At 45.4% G+C, this 19693-nt stretch overlaps 2 protein-coding genes across 4 annotated transcripts in view; both read right to left on the bottom strand.

Annotated features, from left to right (window-relative positions):
* RIN2 (Ras and Rab interactor 2) overlaps window positions 1–1969 on the bottom strand; it is a 61264-nt gene extending 59295 nt beyond the window's left edge. Inside the window, exons 1-2 of one of the 2 annotated variants that reach the window (XM_054290520.1) lie at window positions 1894–1969; window positions 1066–1208 (exon numbers count right to left, since the gene is read on the bottom strand). In XM_054290520.1, coding sequence (XP_054146495.1) covers window positions 1066–1155 — 90 coding nt within the window. In that variant the 5' untranslated portion in view covers window positions 1156–1208; window positions 1894–1969. The remainder of the gene's footprint in view (window positions 1–1065; window positions 1209–1893) is intronic. The other variant, XM_054290522.1, reaches the window with a different exon arrangement.
* A 10296-nt stretch (window positions 1970–12265) lies between these two features.
* SLC24A3 (solute carrier family 24 member 3) overlaps window positions 12266–19693 on the bottom strand; it is a 105921-nt gene continuing 98493 nt past the window's right edge. For both annotated transcript variants that reach the window (XM_054290526.1, XM_054290527.1), the window contains exon 17: window positions 12266–19237. In XM_054290526.1, the coding sequence (XP_054146501.1) occupies window positions 19088–19237 (150 nt within the window). In that variant the 3' untranslated portion in view covers window positions 12266–19087. The remainder of the gene's footprint in view (window positions 19238–19693) is intronic.

The following is a 19693-nucleotide window of genomic DNA, read 5'->3' as shown; positions in this document are numbered from 1 at the left end:
CGATGTTTGAAGTCACCATGTCTGCAAGGTAAGAGCACGATTTTACTGTTTAATTCCTTTCTGCTCCTGATACAGTCTCTTAGTCTCTTAGTGATCCTAGAAACAATCTGTGGCTGTGATTTAGTGAGATGTTAAGACCTGAGTCCATATCTACTTGATACAGCACTCCATCAATCCCATACTGATGGGAGATGAATTACCCCACGTTATTCTCATAAATAACAGCAGCTCTTTAATTGCTATAGTAACAGTGCTGTTCTTTTCAAGGCAGCAGGTTCCTTCTGAAAAAAATTCAGTCACCCTACTGATCATTCAGTCTCTCAGCAGCCACTGCTTGAATTAACTTTAAAAACAACTCAAAAATGCCCCAATGGTTAAGTAGAAGAGCCAGTCCTCTTCTACAGCAAGAGCAACAGGAGCCACCTCCCCTGGTCCTGTCAGCCACACAGCAGAACACCTGTGCAGCTGCCCACTCACCAAATGCCTCAGCAAGGCTGGGAGGCAGGAGGGGACACGGGAGCAGAGCTTCACACAGACAGACACCAGAACGACCTTCCTAGAGGTGCAGTGAGAGAAAATGAGCTGGCTGGGAGTGCAATAGGGTGACAGAGTGATCCACCACAGCTCACTCACAACAGCCCCCCAAGCCACTGCATCCAGCTGTGCCAGCAGCAAGGGCAGCCAACAGACCCCTGGCCAGCACAGCCTCATTCCACTTCCTCTTGCTGATCCAATTAAACAGTCAAGCCCCAAGGAATAAACTGGTATTTTTGGAGCTAAACAGATCTGAAGCTAATGAACCTTAATATAGATCTAGCCTGAGGAAAGCCAAGGGCTTGGTTGCATGGCTATACTGGCATACTTTCACCACAACAAAACACAGAATTACTCATGGAACCGGTGCAGACACGGTTGAATTGAACACAGAGCTGCTGTGGAGCAGCAGAGTCACGGCTGTGGAGCCCTTGCCTCTCCAAGCACTGCCCCAAGAGCCTTCCAGCCCCCACCTAGCAAGCACACATCTCTTCAGGTACCACAACTCCACTCACCCAACCAGTTCCTCACCTGTAACCCCAAGCTATCCTCTGAGAAAGGGAGAGAGAAAGGGCTCCGGCCAGCACTGTCCTGCTCATCCCCCGGGGCTTCTGCTGTCATGGAAATACCTGGTGGAAATTCTGCTCTGCTCACTGCTCATCAACTCAGCTGGGCTGGCAAAGGCACATAAAGACCTTCCTTATTTAATAGGAATCATTCATGAAATACCACGAAGAGTTACACTTTGGGAAATCAGCAAATAAAACAAATGAGAAGAGAGCAGCCTGAAAAGATGGGGAGACGAGCTCACAGAGGATAACACACCGTCTGCTTTTCCACACCTACCAAACCACACCTGCGCGACCTAAACCAAACTTTTGACGCAATATTTACAAGGAAACACCTCAGAAGAGGACGCAGGCAGACATACGCCGCATTCCTGCGTTTCAGGAGCCCACGTTTCAGATGCCCGCACTGAGGACTCCGCGTGGAGCAGGGGCTGGACTCCTGCCCACGGCGGGCGCTGCCAGGGCCGGGACCGCACCGCGGGATCGCACCGCGGCACCGCACCGCACCGAGCCCGGGACACCCGAGGGGACAGGGAGGCGGCGGGACAAACACCAGCAAGGTGCCCATCCCGGGAACCGACCCGACCTAGCCGCCCTTGGCTGGGAAAGGGGCAGAGCCTGGTGAGAGCAAGGCGAGGACAACGCTGCCCCGCGGCACCCGCGACCGCCGGCGCTCGGCTGGGCCCGTCCCGCCCGCTCCCGCGGCGCTTTCGTGGGGGCGGTTTCGATCGGGCCCCGCCAACAGCACGGACGGCCGCGATCGCCGCACGTCCCAGCGCCCTTTCCTTACCTCGGTTCGCCTCACCTCGCCTCCCGCGCGTCGGCGGCAGCGCCGGGCAGCGGAGTCGGAGCCGCCCCGGCCGGCCGGGCCGGGCGGAGGCGCGGGGATGGGCCGGCTCTGCGCCGCCGCTCCGCCGCCCCGGGCCCGGCCCCTGCGCATGCGCCGCTCCCGCAACGCGCTCCGCCCCCGCCGGGCGGGCAGTGCCCCTCAGGGCACCGGGGACAGCCCGGGCACGGAGCCGGGCAGGGCAGAGCCCCTCAGGACACCGGGACAGCCCGGGCACGGAGCCGGGCAGGGCAGAGCCCCTCAGGGCACCGGGGATGCTCCAGGCACAGCCCCTCAGGGCACCGGGGACACCCCGGGCACGGAGCTCGTGGGGCAGGGTGGCCTCACAGATGGAGTCTCCAAGTCACCAGGACCCGTGCGATAGGCGCAGTTCTCTGATTTGGACTGAAGAAACTGGTTAAGATCATTCGCAGCCTCGATGCTATTAGGCTGTGTATTTTCCACAGCTCGTTCCAGGCTGCGTTTCAGTGCAAGTTATCTCAATAGCAAAACAATGAGAGCAACATTTCCCTTCCATTCTGGCAGCTGCCAGCAGTGCCCATTAAGAATGCCAGTGACCACAGTGAGGAGCAGCTGCCGTGTTAAGCCTGGTTATAAGCATGTTCATACACAATCATAGACACACCACAGTGGCAAAATCTGCTTAAAGGGAGTATAAACAATTCCAGAATCGAGACCATTAAAATGAAAGGTGGATGCTTACCTAGTTTTGAGGAGGCAGGGCAAAGGAATGCTGTCTCATGTGCCAGAGGGTGATTTTTATATTAATCCATGACTTCTGTGAAAGCTCCCATTTATCTTCAGGTTGTGGTTGGCCCCCTGAGCAGCTCCTGTTGCTGCTGCCTGCATGGAATTTACAGCTGAGTTTTGAGAGAGACGTGAACTCTGGCATGAGCTGGAGCAGTTGTGGCAGCAGTGGTGCCTTCTGCAAGGTCACTGGCAATGGCTCCACCTGCACGAACACCACACAGAACTGCGACATTAAAATGCACTTATTACTAACTATATTGTGACTGGCTTTTCAGTCCAATGGGAGCTGCTGGTGTTTATTCAGGAGCCTAGGACACTGAAATGAATTGTAACTTTGTTGGTAGAGCCATCAGAGCCTTTGGCTACCCTTCTACAGAGAGAAGGGAGACACTGCTGCTCCCCTCTCCTCACCAAACATTTGAGGTGAGCTGCCAGCCACAGAGGAAAACAAGAGCAGAAAATGCAGTAAACAAGAGGCAGGTTAGGGCATAGCCAGCCCCGCCAAACTGGAGCAGAACTGAGCTCTAAGGCCTGGAAAAATTCACTGGAAAAGCCTCTGCCTTTGATGAATCTGAGATTTAGTGTGAAGTTTCATGGCTTGTGTTTCTTATTTATCTCTGAGACCTCTCCCCTCAATCCAGCTGTGAGATGGGCTTGGCATGGTTTCCTGTGCATACAGAAAGCCTGCAGAACAGCAGGGTTTTTTTGTTTTGTTTTTTTTTTAATTTTTCCAAGCCCAGAACAGCTGGGCTGTATTTCCCATCATACAGGAGTGGGTCAGAGACCAATTTGTAGGCAGAAGGATTTAAGGTGGGATGGCCCTGAGCACCTGACTAGTCTGGACAAGACTGGCATCCAGCCTTCCCCAAGCTGCTGCTCTGCTGTGTCATAAACCATGGAGAGGTGAGGGAAGCTTTCCCATGGAATTTGGGCTTGACTGGGCCAGGGCAGTATGTACCTCAGCTGTAAAAACCCAAATTCAAAGGAAAAGAGTGTTACCAGGATGGATCTCCAGTGTCCTGAGAAGATGCCACAGGCACAGAACACAGACTTGCTTATCTATTGTCACACGGTGGCAGCTGCAACAAGGAGCAGAAACTGTTAATTCCTTTGGCTAGCTTCTCTCATGGCAGCCAAGATTCCTGCACCACTTTCCTCTTGCTCTGGCTCCTGCCCTAGATGCCTGTCACACTGCTGTGAGCTCTGTGGGAGGGAGAAGAGAAACCACAGCCCAGGAAAAGACAGAGCAGTCGCTGGGATCTCTCTCCTGTGAGCTGAAACCACAGGAACAGCTGTGCCATCCCCCAGCCACGGAGGTGCATCCACCCCAGCCTCCACAACCAGCTCATGTCCACCAATGACTTCAGAGTGACCTTTTCTCACCTGAAAACATGATGTGTGTTTCATTTTACAGCATGTGATAGCTATTACTTCAGTGCATTCCAAATCTGGCCCTTGGCAGCATTATGTGTATAATACTTTCGGCTTCAAGCTGGATTTCTTGTTCTGAACTCAGCTGTTCCTTATAGCAAGAGAGGAAGGAGATGGGAATCAAACTGCATGAAGGAGGCACAGCAAAAACTGCTTAGGAGCAAAACAGACTGAGATGTTCTGTTTAGTTTTCCTGATTACTTTTTCATACACTGTGAACATATCAAAGGGAACATAATTACACACATACAAAGAAAATAAGCCACCAAAAAACCCCACTAACCAACAAGTGAACAAAACCCCACAGAACTGAGCCAACAAGTTTTTCTGCAAGCCTAGATTTTGTAGCTAGGCTAGTATTGGGACCTTGAGTTGTTCTGTGCTCTGTTCTGTTGCCTCACAATGTACAGTGAGGCAGAATCTCTCCTTGTTCCACCTCCTCCCTTTCTCTCAGCCTTGTCCCATGAAGGTAGATCTGGCCAACAGCTTTCCAACACTCCCTCACATCAATACAGATCTCCATGGTGGGGTTCTGATAAGAGTGATGACAACAGCTACACTTCCTGACCAGCCAAGAAATGAAAAAGTGGAAAAGCTGCATAACTGTATTTCCAGCTCAGCAGCACTTACTTTTTACTTTCCCTCCCTTTTAATTTCAAGATTTTTTTTGACAACAGTATTCAAACACAATGTATACTTATAATACAGGGATGTGCAAACACTTAGACATCTCAGTTCCCAGAGAAGGTGTGCAGGAGAAGCCCAAGTTTCTCAGAAAGCCCCTGCAGAGTCAGAGCAGCACAGAAACACCACACAGGTCTCTGAGCACTGTGAAAGGAAGAGGTGAGGGCCATGGCATCTGATCCATCTCCTCACCAGCTCAGGGAGCAAGAAGGGAGGTGCAGTAATGAGCCTCCAGCTGCCAGTGAAAGCGCATTGCAGCTGTGCATCTGCCAAAAGCCATTCCTTTCCCTATAATCCAAACCAAAGTAACGTGGCAGCAGGGATGAGCCCTCTGTCAAGGGAGATGATGACTGCCAGACACTGGCTGTGAATAATCCTCAGGGACTTGGGAATGATCTGAGCCATGTTCTGATCCCACTGCTGAACATGTATCCTTTTTTTGGGTGGCACAGTGTGGGTAGGAGAGAAGCAGTGGTAGGACCTGTGTTTGGGTAAGGACTTCCTCAGTGCACCCCAGTTCAGCACCCCTGATTCTGTCTCTGACCCACCACTGAAGCACAGCAACCTGAGCTGATTTGGAAGTACCAGCTACCAAGTAACCAGCCTCTGCCTTCACTGTGGTGGATGGAGTCCTGGCAAAAACCAGTATGCTCTCATCACCTTCAAAAAAACCAGGCTGACATTTCCAGTATTTCTCTCACAGCTGTCTTAACTTGCAGGAAAGTAATGGTTGTGATTCATCCTTTTATCTTTACTCTGAAGAGGGAAAAAGACAGTGGTTTTAGCCTGGCTTTAGAATTGTTTTCTAAATAAACTCATCTGTGCTCTAGATCTCCAGTTACAGTGAGGAGTGACACCATACAATTTATGGGACAACAGATCATTAAGGAGAACTGTGATGAACCAATTATCTGTCCCTTCAGCATCACGTTTTGACAGTGCACTGTTTAACTAGACTCTACAAAAAATTAATTACTAATGTACTTTATGCTTCTTAATTAATACTGTTAATATCTAATCCTTCCCCAGACTTAGACTAGCATTGTCTGTGGGTACTCCAAGGCAGCAGTAGGCTTTTGGTTTATTATCTTTTGTCAGCCACACGAGACCACTACGAACCTGGAGGAGAATCAGGCCTCCTCTATGCTCAGATGGCAACAGGAATGCCACTATTCCAGGGGAGGGGAAAGAATTCCTCCAGCTACATTGAAAGCTCTTGTGTTTATTAGTGAAAGTACTAACATTTCCCAGTATGCTTTCAAATTGAAGTCAAGTATTTTGCCTTTGGTTTGGAGCTGCTTGTAAAAACAACAAAGTCATACCCAACCAGTAACTTGAGGATCATCAGCTGCAAATGTAACTCCCACAGAGGCAGGCAGAAGCTGGCTGGTCTAGAACCTGGTGTGCAGCCTTGGGAGTTTGAAGAATGTCCTGAGACTGGTTTGTGAGCTAAAGCACTTGCTTTTCTCTAATGGGGAGCAAATTTGTGTATACAGAACAAAACCCATTGCAGAGACAAACAGTACTTGTCAAAAGTGCCACTAAATATTGCTACCATTCCCTAGAAAGGTCAAGCAGCATGAATTCACAGGGCAGGAAGCAAGAAGAAGGGATAGTACCTAAAATGTACTACCCATGAGTCCAAGTTCATTAATAATTACTTGACAAAACCCAGCAGATTGTTACCTGGTATTTGGTACTTCATCTTCAGCCTGGAGAGAGCTGCATCAGCCAGGAGTGAAGACAGGCCAGGTTCTTGGGGTGTGTTCAGCTAACACAGACCAGCACTCTAGAGGCAGCTTGGTTTGAACAGTACAGCCTCAGCAACACAGTAAAAAGCTTTGAGTAAGGATGACAAGATCTGGCCTGTTAGGTTTAATATTTTAATCTGCTGCCCAAGTGTACTGTGGCTCTAATCACAGCCATGGTGGATTCCTCGAGTAGCTGAAGATTAGAGAGACCATCAGTAATCCCTGCTAAGCTGCACAGATGAAGGCTAACAAGAGGATTTAAGGAGGAAATAAGATATATCCAGAAATTCATTACGTTCCAGTTGAGACAAGACAATCCACTAATATCTGACAACTGAGCATAGTCCAGAAAACTGGAAACAGATATTGAAAATGAGCACATTTCAACAGGCCTAATGCAGATGTGATGAACCAGTTATAAAGATTCAATCCAGGAAGCTCTGTCACTAGGGATGGATAGCATTCCTGTTGGTAACTGTAAAGCTTTATACCCTAGATGGCATTGCTCTGCAACATTAGAAAATAAACTCCTAAAATCCAAGCTCTCCGTGCAGTCAGCACAAAAGGATTTCAGGCAGGACAAGTGTTGATTTAAGTTCACACACAAAGCAGAGTTCTCTTTTTAAAATGTTACTTGTTTGAGACATTTGCATTGCAGCTGATATATTAATTATGCCACTTTTTCTTTTCCCTGGTTATTTTTAAAATGCTCACTTGTAAAATCTTCCAGTGTGCACAGTTTGAAGTAGTTTCACTGCACCTGCTCTCTCCAGGCTGTGGCATTCAATTGTTTTTGTTCATTCTGTGCTACTCTTCTCTAGCGACTTGCTTGGCACTGTGAAGAGAGTGCTGTTTGTTCCCCACAGTCTGAGGCTGAAGATCAGCCTCCTCCTCCTCCTCCTCTCTGAATGCTGCAGCCTGCTGGAGGCAGCTGGGCGGGAAGTGGGCAGGAGCTCAGCTGTGCCCAGAGGGCTGAGCAGGGAGGGAAACCACACAAACCCAACATAACCTGCAGCTCACCCCAAGTCCCAGTGTCTCCACACTGCTCTCCCAAGGCATGGCCACGTGTTTCCTGTGCTTCAGCTTCCCAGCCAGCACAGTGTGCTGGGAGCACCCCTGTGCATCCATCTCCAGCACCAGGGACTGGGAGCTGCACTTCCAGCGGCACTTCCAGGAGCTGTGCAGCCCAGCAGCAACCCGCAGGCTGCCCAGCTTCAGGCAGCAGAACAATCTGATTTTGGCACTAAAAGCTCTAACAGCTAAAGCCCTTCTTTTCCAGGGTGTGGTTGGCATGTCTAGGATGTCCATGTCCTGGCATGCCTGTGCAAAGGTGGGGAGAAGCCTCAGGTAGGTAGGAAGTCTCACCTGGAGCTGGGAGGTGTGCACAGGGCTGTATGGAAATGGCCCAGCCTTCCTGCAGTGTAAAACCCCATTGCTTTGGGATGCCAAGCAGCCCCATGACCTGCCCAGCATGCACACACTCCTTCTGCTGGAATAAACAGGTCAAAATCAAGTGGGCAGAGCCTGGAGGGAGATTTTTATCTGCAATTTACAGAGAACAGATCTCTTACTTCTGCCAGTATTATTTCAAAGCAAATAACTTCTGGGGTTGCAAAGACACAAGTCAGGCTTCTGTAAAGCTCTTTCCCCTTTTTTTCTCAAAAGGGGAAAAAACCCCAGATTTGTACTCCAGTTTTGCATTTAAGGTAGTCATGTGGGAGAGGAGTGTTAGTTTTCTTTTAACCGGTTTGTACTTTTGCTCTGATGCTTTTTTTTTTTGTTTTTTGTTGTTCTGCACTAAGAATTCACATCTTTGCTTAGTCAGGGTTTGTGATGGTTGAAGAATAACTGTAAAGGCAACACAGGAACAGCTTCTAAAGCAGCAAAGTGAATACATAAATATGAATACATGTTCATGCATATCTACTCCATTGAAAGCAATGATGGTTTGCCTTCACACTCTGATTTTCCTAATTTCAATGAAAGTGGTTAGAAATTCAAATACTTGCCTGATCTCTGAAAACCAATTTCTAACTTTCCAGGCTGTAAGCTACATAAAAATTTTCTGAAGTGAAGCATGCAAGGCAGAATCAAAAAAGATGCACATTTGTCATATCACCATGGCACGGGGCAGGGAGTGAGAGCATCTTCAGAGACCAACAGGCAACTGGAGCTGCACCAAATTGTGACAAGAAACAAGATTATCCTTGAACCAGAAAACCAGTCATGGGGAAATACCTAGAGAGATGGAGCATCTGTATGGATTCCAGCATATGCTTTGGGTTGCAAGCACACAGAGATGGAAAGCAAACAATCACACCAATGGAAAATGTTTTCAAGACAACCACTGGGCTGGCACCGATCAAAGCCATTTTCTGCATTAACATCAAAAGCTGCACCTCACCCCTGCACTCGTGGAGTGTAGGATCAGCACATGTGCCTTTCCTGCACTGCAGGGTTCTTCTGCACCTGGAATGAGCTGTGGATGTGCAAATAACCTGCCTGAGACACAGCACTGCTTCTTGGAGACATGGAGTGCACTTCAGAAAGCCCAGATCCTTTTGTCAGCAGATGTTACATAGACACAAGTAAAGGTGGTTAAGGTGAGGCAGCCAGACCCAGCTACATGCCAGGAGCTCAAACCTTTCCTTCAGGTTACTCTGGATTCCTCAGGAAATGATGAAACTGAATTTAGCTGAAGCATGTACTGGATGACTTCTAAAGGAACTGCTGTGGGGCACACACCTTTACAGCAAACACACATTCAGTGCCACAGGTAATCCAAAGAATAAAAACTCTCTTTTCTTCTTCCTTCGCTCCCTAATCCAGTGCTCAGGTCAAACAAGGGGTATGAAGTACTCTCATTAATTAAAATTAAGCCAAAAATTAACAAATCATTGGGATTGGAACCCAAAGGGGTGCTCTAGTCCTATGTCCAAGCACACCCTGAAATGTTAAGTTAGTACAAAGAGAGGATATTTTTATTGATAAACGTTATATTGTCTTAGTGTAGATGTCTGACACATTATTAAATCAATTGACAAAACATTTAAAGTAATTCATTCTGATAAAACTTTTTGATATTCCATAGACAATAGTGCTGTGAATTTTGTTTATAGTATAACACATTAAAAACACAGAAATACAAGTTTCTAATTTCATAGGTTACCAGCAAACAGAGAAAAATGCATGCTTTCATTTCTGTTAGATTTGTAACTTACACAGGCAAGTGGAACAGCTATGCATAGAAGACTACTCTAGATTAAGTTGTAAAACATACAGAAAGGCTGACCTTATAACACTTGTACAAGTATGACAAAACCATTGCAACTAATTTCAAAAGGTAACAAATGTTTTGTCTGTGGCTCCACCATTTTAACATATTCAAGCTGACTTAATAGAAAGCTATTTTTGAGTAGAATTATATTACTAGAAACCACTGCTTGTTTTGCTTTCTGCTGGTTGTAAATGAACATACATTATATATGTACATTTGCACTGAGTTCCATTTTCCTGCATTTTCTTCCTTATGATTAGAAGCATCACAGAACTGCCCAGAGATAAGGGACCCAGACAGCGTCATTTGATCCCCAGTCAAACAGAAAGTGCTCCTATCAGTCACTTTTATTGCTGTGCTCCCTGCAGCTTGGATGCTGTGACTGTATCACAAAGCAGAGACCTCTCCACACCCACGATTCAGAGACTGCCACACTCTCAGCCCTCTGGTTTAGAACAAGCCACAGCAGGGATCACATTCAGCAGCCTAAGACTTCAACAACAAACTTCAGAATAAACCCAAATTTTCAATTACAGCTCTGTGAAATTATCAGATCTTTAACAGCTGACTGCTGGGCCCTGAAATGATTTAAACATCATCCTCCCCCCTGCCCAGAATGGAGAGCTGGCCCTGGGGCTGTCCCCACATGCCTTGGTGATGCCAGGCTCACTGTGGCTGCTGAGCTTGGCTGCCTTTGGCTTGGCACCCATGTACACACATCAGCTTGGGTTTGGCTTGGAAAAAACACTGGAAGGGGCTAAAAGCTGCACAGCATACTAGAGGGTTAACAGGTCTGTCTGCTCATCTTTTTGTTCTCTGGAATCCTGATTTACCTGAGTCTCAACTCCCAGTGCCAGGCCTGTGCCAAGTGCTCGGCAGAAGTGCCCCTTCCACTTGTCACACACCCAGGAGAAGTGGCACTCCCACCCTCCCACATGTCCCACTGGCTGGGGCTCTGATGAATGCACCAGCAAGAGGAACACCCAAACCACTGCTAGACCTTGCCAGGAGGCTTCATATTGCACAGGACTTGGACAGACAGCAAAAGAATTTAAAAAAAACCCAAACAAATCCCCCAAACTGTTACAAACATTTTCTGAGTAGTGTTTCAGTCCTGAAAGCAAAGATTGGATGCAAGGATGAAGGCAACGTTCCGTCAGTAACCTCACACAATACTGCCTGCATAGTAGGGATTCCCAGCTTTACCAGGGGGGACAGTGATGTCAATCACACTGCTCCTCAAGGGAATGCTTACTAAAATTCACCCCTAAATCTTTACTGCACACCAGAGAACTCTCAGGTGCACAGACTGTGACTGGCACATCCATGCAGCCAGGGGAAGAGATGGAGATATTGGGTTAGGCATCTCTCTCCCTTCTCCCTCAGAAAGGGACAGAGTACTTCTCACCTGTCCTGACCAAAGACCAAGGGTTGCACAGATCAAGTAGCATCCAGGAAAATCTTCATGTAAATGTGATCCCTGTGAAACTGAATTACAGACAAATTTTTGTGGTGCCATACTATTTTCGTGTGCACTTGTTCTCCACTGGCGCTGCATGATTACAGATTCCCACTGTGTCCTTTGCTCCTGGCATCCATTAAACAAAATCAGAATGAAATTACTACACAAACATGCTTTGGCTTCTTTCAAAAACCTGTTGTGGTTCAATCTCTGTGCTTGCTCACTTCACCTATAAGCAATTTCACAAGGCAGTTCTGTGATACAGGAATGCATGTTATGCTCCTGACTGCAGTGAGAAACATGAGAGGAACAGATTGTTTCTGAGAACCAAGGATGAAAAACTCAGCTGAGCTCTATGCTTGACAGAATATGGGAGCTCACTCTATGCAAAACTTGCACATTATTAGAAACCTTCATGAAAGATTGAGGGCTGTACTTTGTACAATCAGGCTTCATCTTCCATTTATTTCTTTCCTGATCTAAAATTGCCCCATGTCTTTAAAAGATGGCAAAATAAAGTCCCCTTGAATACATTGTAAAGTCCTTTTACATCTGTAAAAGGATTCCATTGTTGCTGTTGTGTGTTCCCCCAGGAAGCCCTAGTGTATCTCCCCTGATAGTGATGATGTGACAGATTCCTCTACACTGGAGATCTGCTGACCCCCTGAAACCAAAGCAGTGTGGTGGAAACAGGGGAGAGCTGAGTTTGTGGGTGGTGGGACCATTTTTACTGCAGGATTTCAAGGTGGGAGGTCCTTGACTGCTGTAAAAGGGAACAGCCCTGCCATAAAGCTGGGACAATAAATGCCAGCTTCCCCCAAGCATTAGCTGGCACATGACACCTGGTCTAGGGGGATCTTCACATTTAACCAGAGCCAATCACTTACTGTTGAAAAGAATTGGGGAAAACATATAAAAGGAAAATGAATTCCTTAATGAGAAAGGGGGAACAAAAAAAAAAAAAAAACACCTCTAAATATAATAATAAAAAAGTCTACTTGTGGGTAGACATTATGAAATGTGGGTTTTGGTTATTGCAAATGGTACCTCGTGACAGTGACATTACAAGTATTAAAAGTGCAAGGAGTATTTACTATTTACATATTTCTACATCACCTGCAGAAGCATCTTTGGATCTCTCAGCATTTCTCAGCTTCTCTACTAATAAAAGTTACAAGAACCATTTGAGAAGGTCTCACCCCTTTTTTTGTGGCCACTTAAAAGGACAGAATGATGCTTTAAATAGCTCAGTCTGCTTGGCCCCTGACCCAGGGAAACCTGGCATTGGCTTTAGGAAGGGACCAAAATTAGGTTCCTAAATCTTCTGCCCGCATGGGGAAATGTTTCCTTGAACCAGGGGCTCAGCACTCTGTGTTTGATAAATAAATAAATAAAATGCACAAATACTGCAGCACAGAACTTTCTGACCTCCTCAATGTCTCACATATGCTCTTTTTTTTCCCTCAAAGCTGACTTTATATCCAGCAATAGAACTGGAATTTCAAATGACTAACAATAATTAGAAATATTACTCAATGTACACAGATGTATTACACAGATGCATGGCATCTGCCATGCACCACTCACAATACCTTGCTAAAACAAATAAAAACTTTGCTTGAGTTTATAAATAGGCATGTGTAAGACTGTCTTAAATACTCATACACCTATAGTATCTTAGCACTTACCATGGTAAGAATTTATTCCTATGCAGAAATAGCTGGTTACCACAGGGCTTCAATTTAACAACAGTTCACACATATACTTTACTAGGTAAAGTGTATATATATGTATAAATATTGTATTTTGCTTGAATACAAATCTATGTCCATATATTTTTAAAAAAACCACTAAAAACCTGACAATGAATTATATAAACTTGTGACCAAGTCCCTCAGTAAAACTCCCATAGTATAATCTGGTTTCACAAAGTGTAAAAGGCCCAGGTCAGATCTAAAATCCCTTAATTAGATCAATTATATTTATTGTATAATGCATGTCTTTGCACAGGGTGCAAAATTCCCTTGAGGGAGTCTCTGAAAACACGTGAGAAGTGTTCCCATGTCCTGTGCAGTGCCTGATTATCCCAGTGGAACATTCCAGGCACTTTCCAGGCAGGCAGTTTGTGCTGTTTGGAGCCAGGTGCTCACAGGCTGGTGTGCCAAGCAAGGATCTCCTTGCATTTTCTCCCATCAGCTTACTGGATCAAAACCTCCACACTATTTGTGCTGGCCCAGAGCATTAATTCTGTGTTACAGAAAGCAGCACGTGGGCCAGAGGGATACAGAGAAAGTCAAAGCAAAATTCTGAATCCTGGCAACACAAGGAGCAAGGTAAAATAAGGAAGCAAAGTGGGTGGCTGCTGGGTGTACAGGGATATATCTGCCCCTGGGAGAGATTTTGGGCACACCAATGGAAAACCTCAGGGACAAATGCTCAGCACTGGAGAGGAGCTGTAACCAGCTACAAACATCCTCACAGGGGCAGGCATGCAGTGGTGTGGTTTTCCTCAGCTGGCAGTAAAAATGTTGTGCTGAATTGCTGCTGTAAAATTATCACGTTGACTTTTAGCACCATTCAAATCCTACCTGGCAGAGACAGATGACACTGACAAGATTTCTGTCAGGTTGTTCTGGTGTGGGGGGTTTACAAACTTGTTCTGCAAGTCTATTAGAAAAACAGAAACCTATCTAAAAAATACCACAATAAAGTCATTTTTGCTACATAAATACATATAAAAATGTGTTGCTTAAAACAATCTGCTTTTTTTGGAGGTCTTCCTCAAATTAGGTGCTTCTACCCAAACTTGGATAACTTGGCCTAGATGTCAGACTGTTTCAGGCCAGCAAATAATCCATTTCATAGCCAATTTACATCCCCAGGGCACAACTAAACAGACTTCCATTCCTTACCCTATTGCTTTACCAGAATAAAGTGAAACTTCTCCAAAAGGCAGGGATCAAATCCTCACCAGAGCTTGATTCTGCAGATTCAGCCAGACAATTGCAAGCAGTTTGGGCAGAAGTTGATGCTTTCTGGAACTGTGCTTCAGATTTGAGGCCACTAAGTGGTAACAGAGTATTTATGTAAATTCCCTTAAAGGTGCTTGGTCTTATTAATTAATAGTCATTTATCTATTCAGGTAAGAAAATAAAAAGGCCACTCACCCAAAAATATGCAGTGTCCTCATCCCTTCCAGGACTCTGCTACAAACACAGCACTGACCCTACATCAGTCACAGGGGTTCTGCCCCTGATTTCACAAAGGTCAGATTTCACTCAAGTCCCTGAATACTGAACAATCCCTTCCTGAAACTAAGCCCTGCATTCTGCTGGGTGCATCCATTCAGCACACTCAGACTCTGCAGCTCCTTAAATCTGAGTATGAGGTCTTTCAAATATTCAAACTTCCACTGCTTTCCTTAAAACCATGGCTTTAAACTGATCGAGTTAAAGTTGTACCAGTCTAAAAGGGACATTTTTACCAGGATTTAAGTCTCTTTTAGACTAACTTGCAGTGGCTGCTGATCAAGCAAAACTTTGAAAGCACAAGGCAGAATTAAATTCAGGTAAGCAGGGTCCACTGAGATTGATTTTTAAAATATATTTTTAAATGAGTTTAAAGCTCCAGCGGTGTAACTTTGAAAGTGACAAACCTCACACTGTTGCATCTCTGTGAACTTTAATTGAAAGGATTAGGGTTTCCAAAAATCTTAATATAAGAAATATTTGTCAGTCAGCAGAAAGCTATGGTTTTCTAAAAAGTTATTCAACAATACTGAATGTACATTTTATCTCACAAGTATCAATTGGAAAAGACATAAAAATCCCTGTTCTGACAGAGGGGTATTAAAAGTTACCTTCAGGTTACTCCTCCTGCCTTGAATGTTGTTTTTTCTAAAGCATGACTGCCGTTCTACCTGATTTGTTTTGTCAAGGAAAAAAGCCAGTCCTGCACCTTGTTCTCCACAAGCACAACCATCACAAATCCAAAGTTAATCAATTGATTTCAGTGGCACAGCTGAGGACAGAGATCTGGAAACTAAGCATGCAAGTGGCATCACAGCAAAACCAACAAATTATGCAAATTAAAATCTCCCATGCACACATTTCATATTGGTGTTCCTATCACATAAAAAGTCTATTAAAAAGCGCAGCACATGCAAATTAAAATTAAAAAACAAAAAGGGGGGAGGAGAAAAAAGGCAAGTAAAAAGTTCACCTTTGGTAGGGACAAAAGCAGTTTTCCCAACATGTCTTAAGACCATCTCTTATCATACCCTGTCCTGTCATTCTGCCTTTGAACCACTGTCAAAGGAAGGCCATCCATGTCAAGCAGATCTGAAGCCAGCCAAGGGTCACATATCTAAGTCAAAGTAAGAACTGCAGTGAAGCCTCTCCATGGAGAAAAAGGCTCTTTAATCTCCCTTTGAAATACTCACTGAAGATCATCTGAAATTGCAAGGAATGGAAACAAAAACAGTTGCCTGGTCCAAGAACCAGAGCAGCCTCAGACGCGAAGGTGACCCTTGCTTTCAGAAGATGAAAGCCGCAAATGAATCACAGTCACGCTCAAAATACCCAACACAACCCAGCTTCCCTGGTGGCTCCCTGCAGCCCCCAACCCTGAGCCTCAGAGCCCCTCAGCTCCCTCTTTGCAGCCCCAGTGGCTGTGCCAGCCTGGCTGGCTCCTGAGCCCTGCATGCGCCGACGGCTCGCGGCCATGGGCAAAGCAGAGCCTCCCACGGGGACACTCAGCCAGGCACTGGCTGTCCTCCAGAGCCTGACCTCGGGAGGGCAGAGAGAACCCCCTGGGAGGAGAGAACTCCTGGGAGACTCAGTCCTCTGCAAGGCCCGGTAAAGCTCTGAGTATGGCCTGCATTGGAAGAGAACTGTCCATGCCACTTCTGGAGGCAGCGTACAGGAAGGGTGCCAAAAATTGCCGGTTTTTTGCTCTTCTACACAGGCCGTGACTGTGCTAACAAGAATGAGAGGTGTTCTCCCTGCTGGCACACTCAGTTGGTCTGCTCTGTTCCAAAGCAGGCTTGGACCTGATGACTTTGCTGCAAATCATCAGCACATCTATCAGAAAGCATCGCTTTAGGACGTGCTTATCGAGCCATCTACGGCACAGGTAACGGCAGTTCAAGATACCTTTTGCTCCTGCTTAGAACAAGCTGCTTGCAGAACATTCTGGCAACACACACAAGTATCAAAGCAAGGTATTTCAGGTTTTACACACAACACAAAACTACAATTGCTACAGTATTTAACGCACACCAGTAGGAAAAGTTCCTAAGAAATACACGTGTAGTTTTTGTGCCATGGGATAGGTAATGGCTATTTCGCAGAAATAGATCCAACTGGCTCCATTGGAGCAGCAGTATAAATATTCAAAATAGAAGAAATAATAGGCCCTGATATGAAACTTCTTTTATTCCTTCCCCTTATCAGCAAGGACACACGCTGCTTAGGAGCAACTCGCTATGAAGTGAAGCTGCGTGTTTGTGGGGTGGCTTTAGTGACACGTGTGCCACATCGTTGCAAACATCATTTGACTTACAGAAGTATTTTAGGCATTTTAGTGGTTGCTATTATTATTATTCATCTCATTAACAACAACAACAAAAGAAACAAAAACCCAGCAACAGGAAGGTACAGTGGGCTTGCTAACACAAGGGGATGTCCCGTGGGCACAGGTATGAGAAGGCTGCTCAAACCTCAGCTGCAGAGCTCAACAAGCAGCAACACAATTGCTTTCCAGGATGAAAAGTGGCAATGCAGGCATGTCATTCACTCTCTCTGCTGTCTGTCCCTGGACCTTTTCTTCTTCTTCTTGCCAGGGATCCACCAGCACATGCTGTTCCCAGTGGGACATGGTTTTTTCCACAGGACTTCGCTGCCACACACAGTGCAAGAGCTGCCAGTGCCTCCCCGTGTTTGGTGTAACAAACAAAGAAAACCAGCTGCTCAGCTGAAGGGAAACCACAGGGTGTAAATATTTTCATTTACAACATTTTGCCCAAAGAAAATCAGATCGGAAAAAATCAATTCCAAAAGTGCAAATGAAAAAAAAAAACATTGGCTTTTCATCTGTGAACACAACGTGGCTCTCTTCCTTTTTCTTTTAAACTGGAGCGCTTTCTTTTCTTGCTATATTTTAGGGTTTGGTGTTTCAGGTTTTTTCCTTTCTTTCTGTTCTGTAGGGTTTGCTGTACCTTTACTATTATTTGCCACTGTTTGTACCATAGACAAAAACATTCACCTAGCTGGTAGTCTCTTAATACATTTCATAGCAGAACATATGCAGGAGGATCAGAAGTGATCAGTGCTCAAAGTAAATACAAGAGCCGCAGTGGCAGGAACGCACAGTATCAATACATACAAATGAAGCAGTGATGGTGTTTCTCAGGGGTGGAATCTGCCTGCATATTAATACAGAATTATACAAAATCTAGCAGGGATATTGGAACAATGAATAGCTAAACTTTCACAATAACTTAAGATCTGTGAGCGAGTCTGCATTGAAGATATTCCACATTTTAAAATGTGCCATCTCTGTCTGTGTCTTCCTCCCTCCCAAAAGGGAGAGGTGATGAATCCACATGATCTGTTATCAGATAAGTTCAGCTGCTTAAGACGAAAAATATCTGGCCAGGTCCAGTGTATTCTTTAAAGAATGGCAAATTATGACTTCAGTAACTATGTCTGTGCAAAATATGCCTCTTTCCTCTTAAAGAAACCAGTGTCTGTAACTCATTTAGAAAAGTTTTCACATGTACTTATGTCCTTCTCAGAACAAGTAAGACATGAACTATTGAATCCCCCCCAAAACAAGAAATCTGATGAAGCAGAGAAAGTTCTGACCTTCCATTTCCATGTACAGACCATTAAAAACCAGGACACCTCCTTGGTAGCCCTTCTGGGCTGGAGATCAAACTATTGCTTGGAAATAACAAACACCCTAGTAATAAAACTCCAACATTCATAGTAAAATGGTAGCAGTGTTTACCCTTTGAATCCACATTTAGCTTGCATTCTTTAACAAACCTGTACAAGGTTAATTATTTATAGTAAAAAGTCATCAGTCTTTTCCTTGACAATCTTCTTTTATCCATTCTTATGCTGAGTACCTTGAATTGCATTTTCACTTTACACTGCCCTGTGGCCTTTGGATTGTTACAGGAGACCCAGCACTCAGGAGGAGAAGATGCAAGAGAGGACGTTGATCTCTGGCAAGTAAAAAAAAAAAAAAGAACAAAAGCAACACCCCCACCCCCAAACAAACAAAAAAACCCTGCAAACCCAAAACTAAAAGCTAAAAACAAACAAAAAACACTCTCCACAACCAAAAAAAAAAAAATTATTCTCCTTGAAAGTCAGCCTCCATACGACGTACCCTCTCCTGCTTTGTAGCAATAGTCTTAAGTCATAAATTAATTAGTCTTCCATCAAATAACTTAAAAAAAGGAATTGTAGCAGACCAGTTTTGACTGGCTTAACGCCAGTTAGCAGCCAGTTCATCTTGAGTCTCAGTCACACTGTTCAAAAACTGAGCAAGGAAATCACACGGATGTTGAGAAAAAAGCTCTTCACATGGATGAAGGGTTGTTCCAGGCTGTGGGGGCCAGGGAGAGGGCAAACCTAGACGGGGCCACGGGTCCTATGAACAGTGAACAGGATATAGGTCACGACTTGGAGGTGCACTGCATCCAGGAATTCCAGCCGTGGCTTGTATTGCACAGGTAAAAAGGAAGCTCCTCCCGACAGTCTGCCACCTGGGTTAGTGATCTCTGCACATTGGCAAGTTCACAAAAGTGAAAACATTGAACTCTGTCATGATGGAGAAACACAGGAAGATGCCGTAAAGGGAAAGGCACACACACCCTAGCTTCTTATCCAGTTTCCATTTGTTCATGTGGACACCAAAAACCTACAATAAACACAGAGTAAGCCACCACAGCAGGAACATGTTGAACAAAGTGGTAAATCCCCTCCTCAGCTACAGGAGCCAAAAGAGGGCTGTCCCTTTACTGATGATGATTAGCTGGAAGCAATCACAGACTGCACCAAGTGAGCTGAAAACCACAGCTCAAGTGAATCAGAGCAGCAGTCACAAAGGCCACCCTGACTTGTATCACCTCACCTTAGGTTTCTGCAGGGAATTTAACTTTGGCAAGAACAATCCCACTTAATTCGATCAGAAATGGATTTAAAGGCCAGGTTCCTTTATTTTTTTTAACTGAAAATGCTTCATGTGCTCCTCTGCATCTCAATCTAGAGCCACACAGTCTAAGACTGCTTGACTTTGCATAGTTTGCACCCACCAAAGATTAACATCTTGTGTATGTGGGAATTGTGTTGGTGTGCACTGCACAGGACACCCCTC

Source organism: Melozone crissalis, unplaced genomic scaffold, assembly GCF_028551555.1.
Source record: "Melozone crissalis strain CALT ecotype California unplaced genomic scaffold, PUWL_Pcris_2 ptg000081l_1, whole genome shotgun sequence".
In the NCBI taxonomy this organism is placed as follows: Eukaryota; Metazoa; Chordata; class Aves; order Passeriformes; family Passerellidae; genus Melozone; species Melozone crissalis.
The sequence above is the reverse complement of the archived record's forward strand: the minus strand, read 5'-3'. Positions and strand labels throughout refer to the sequence as shown.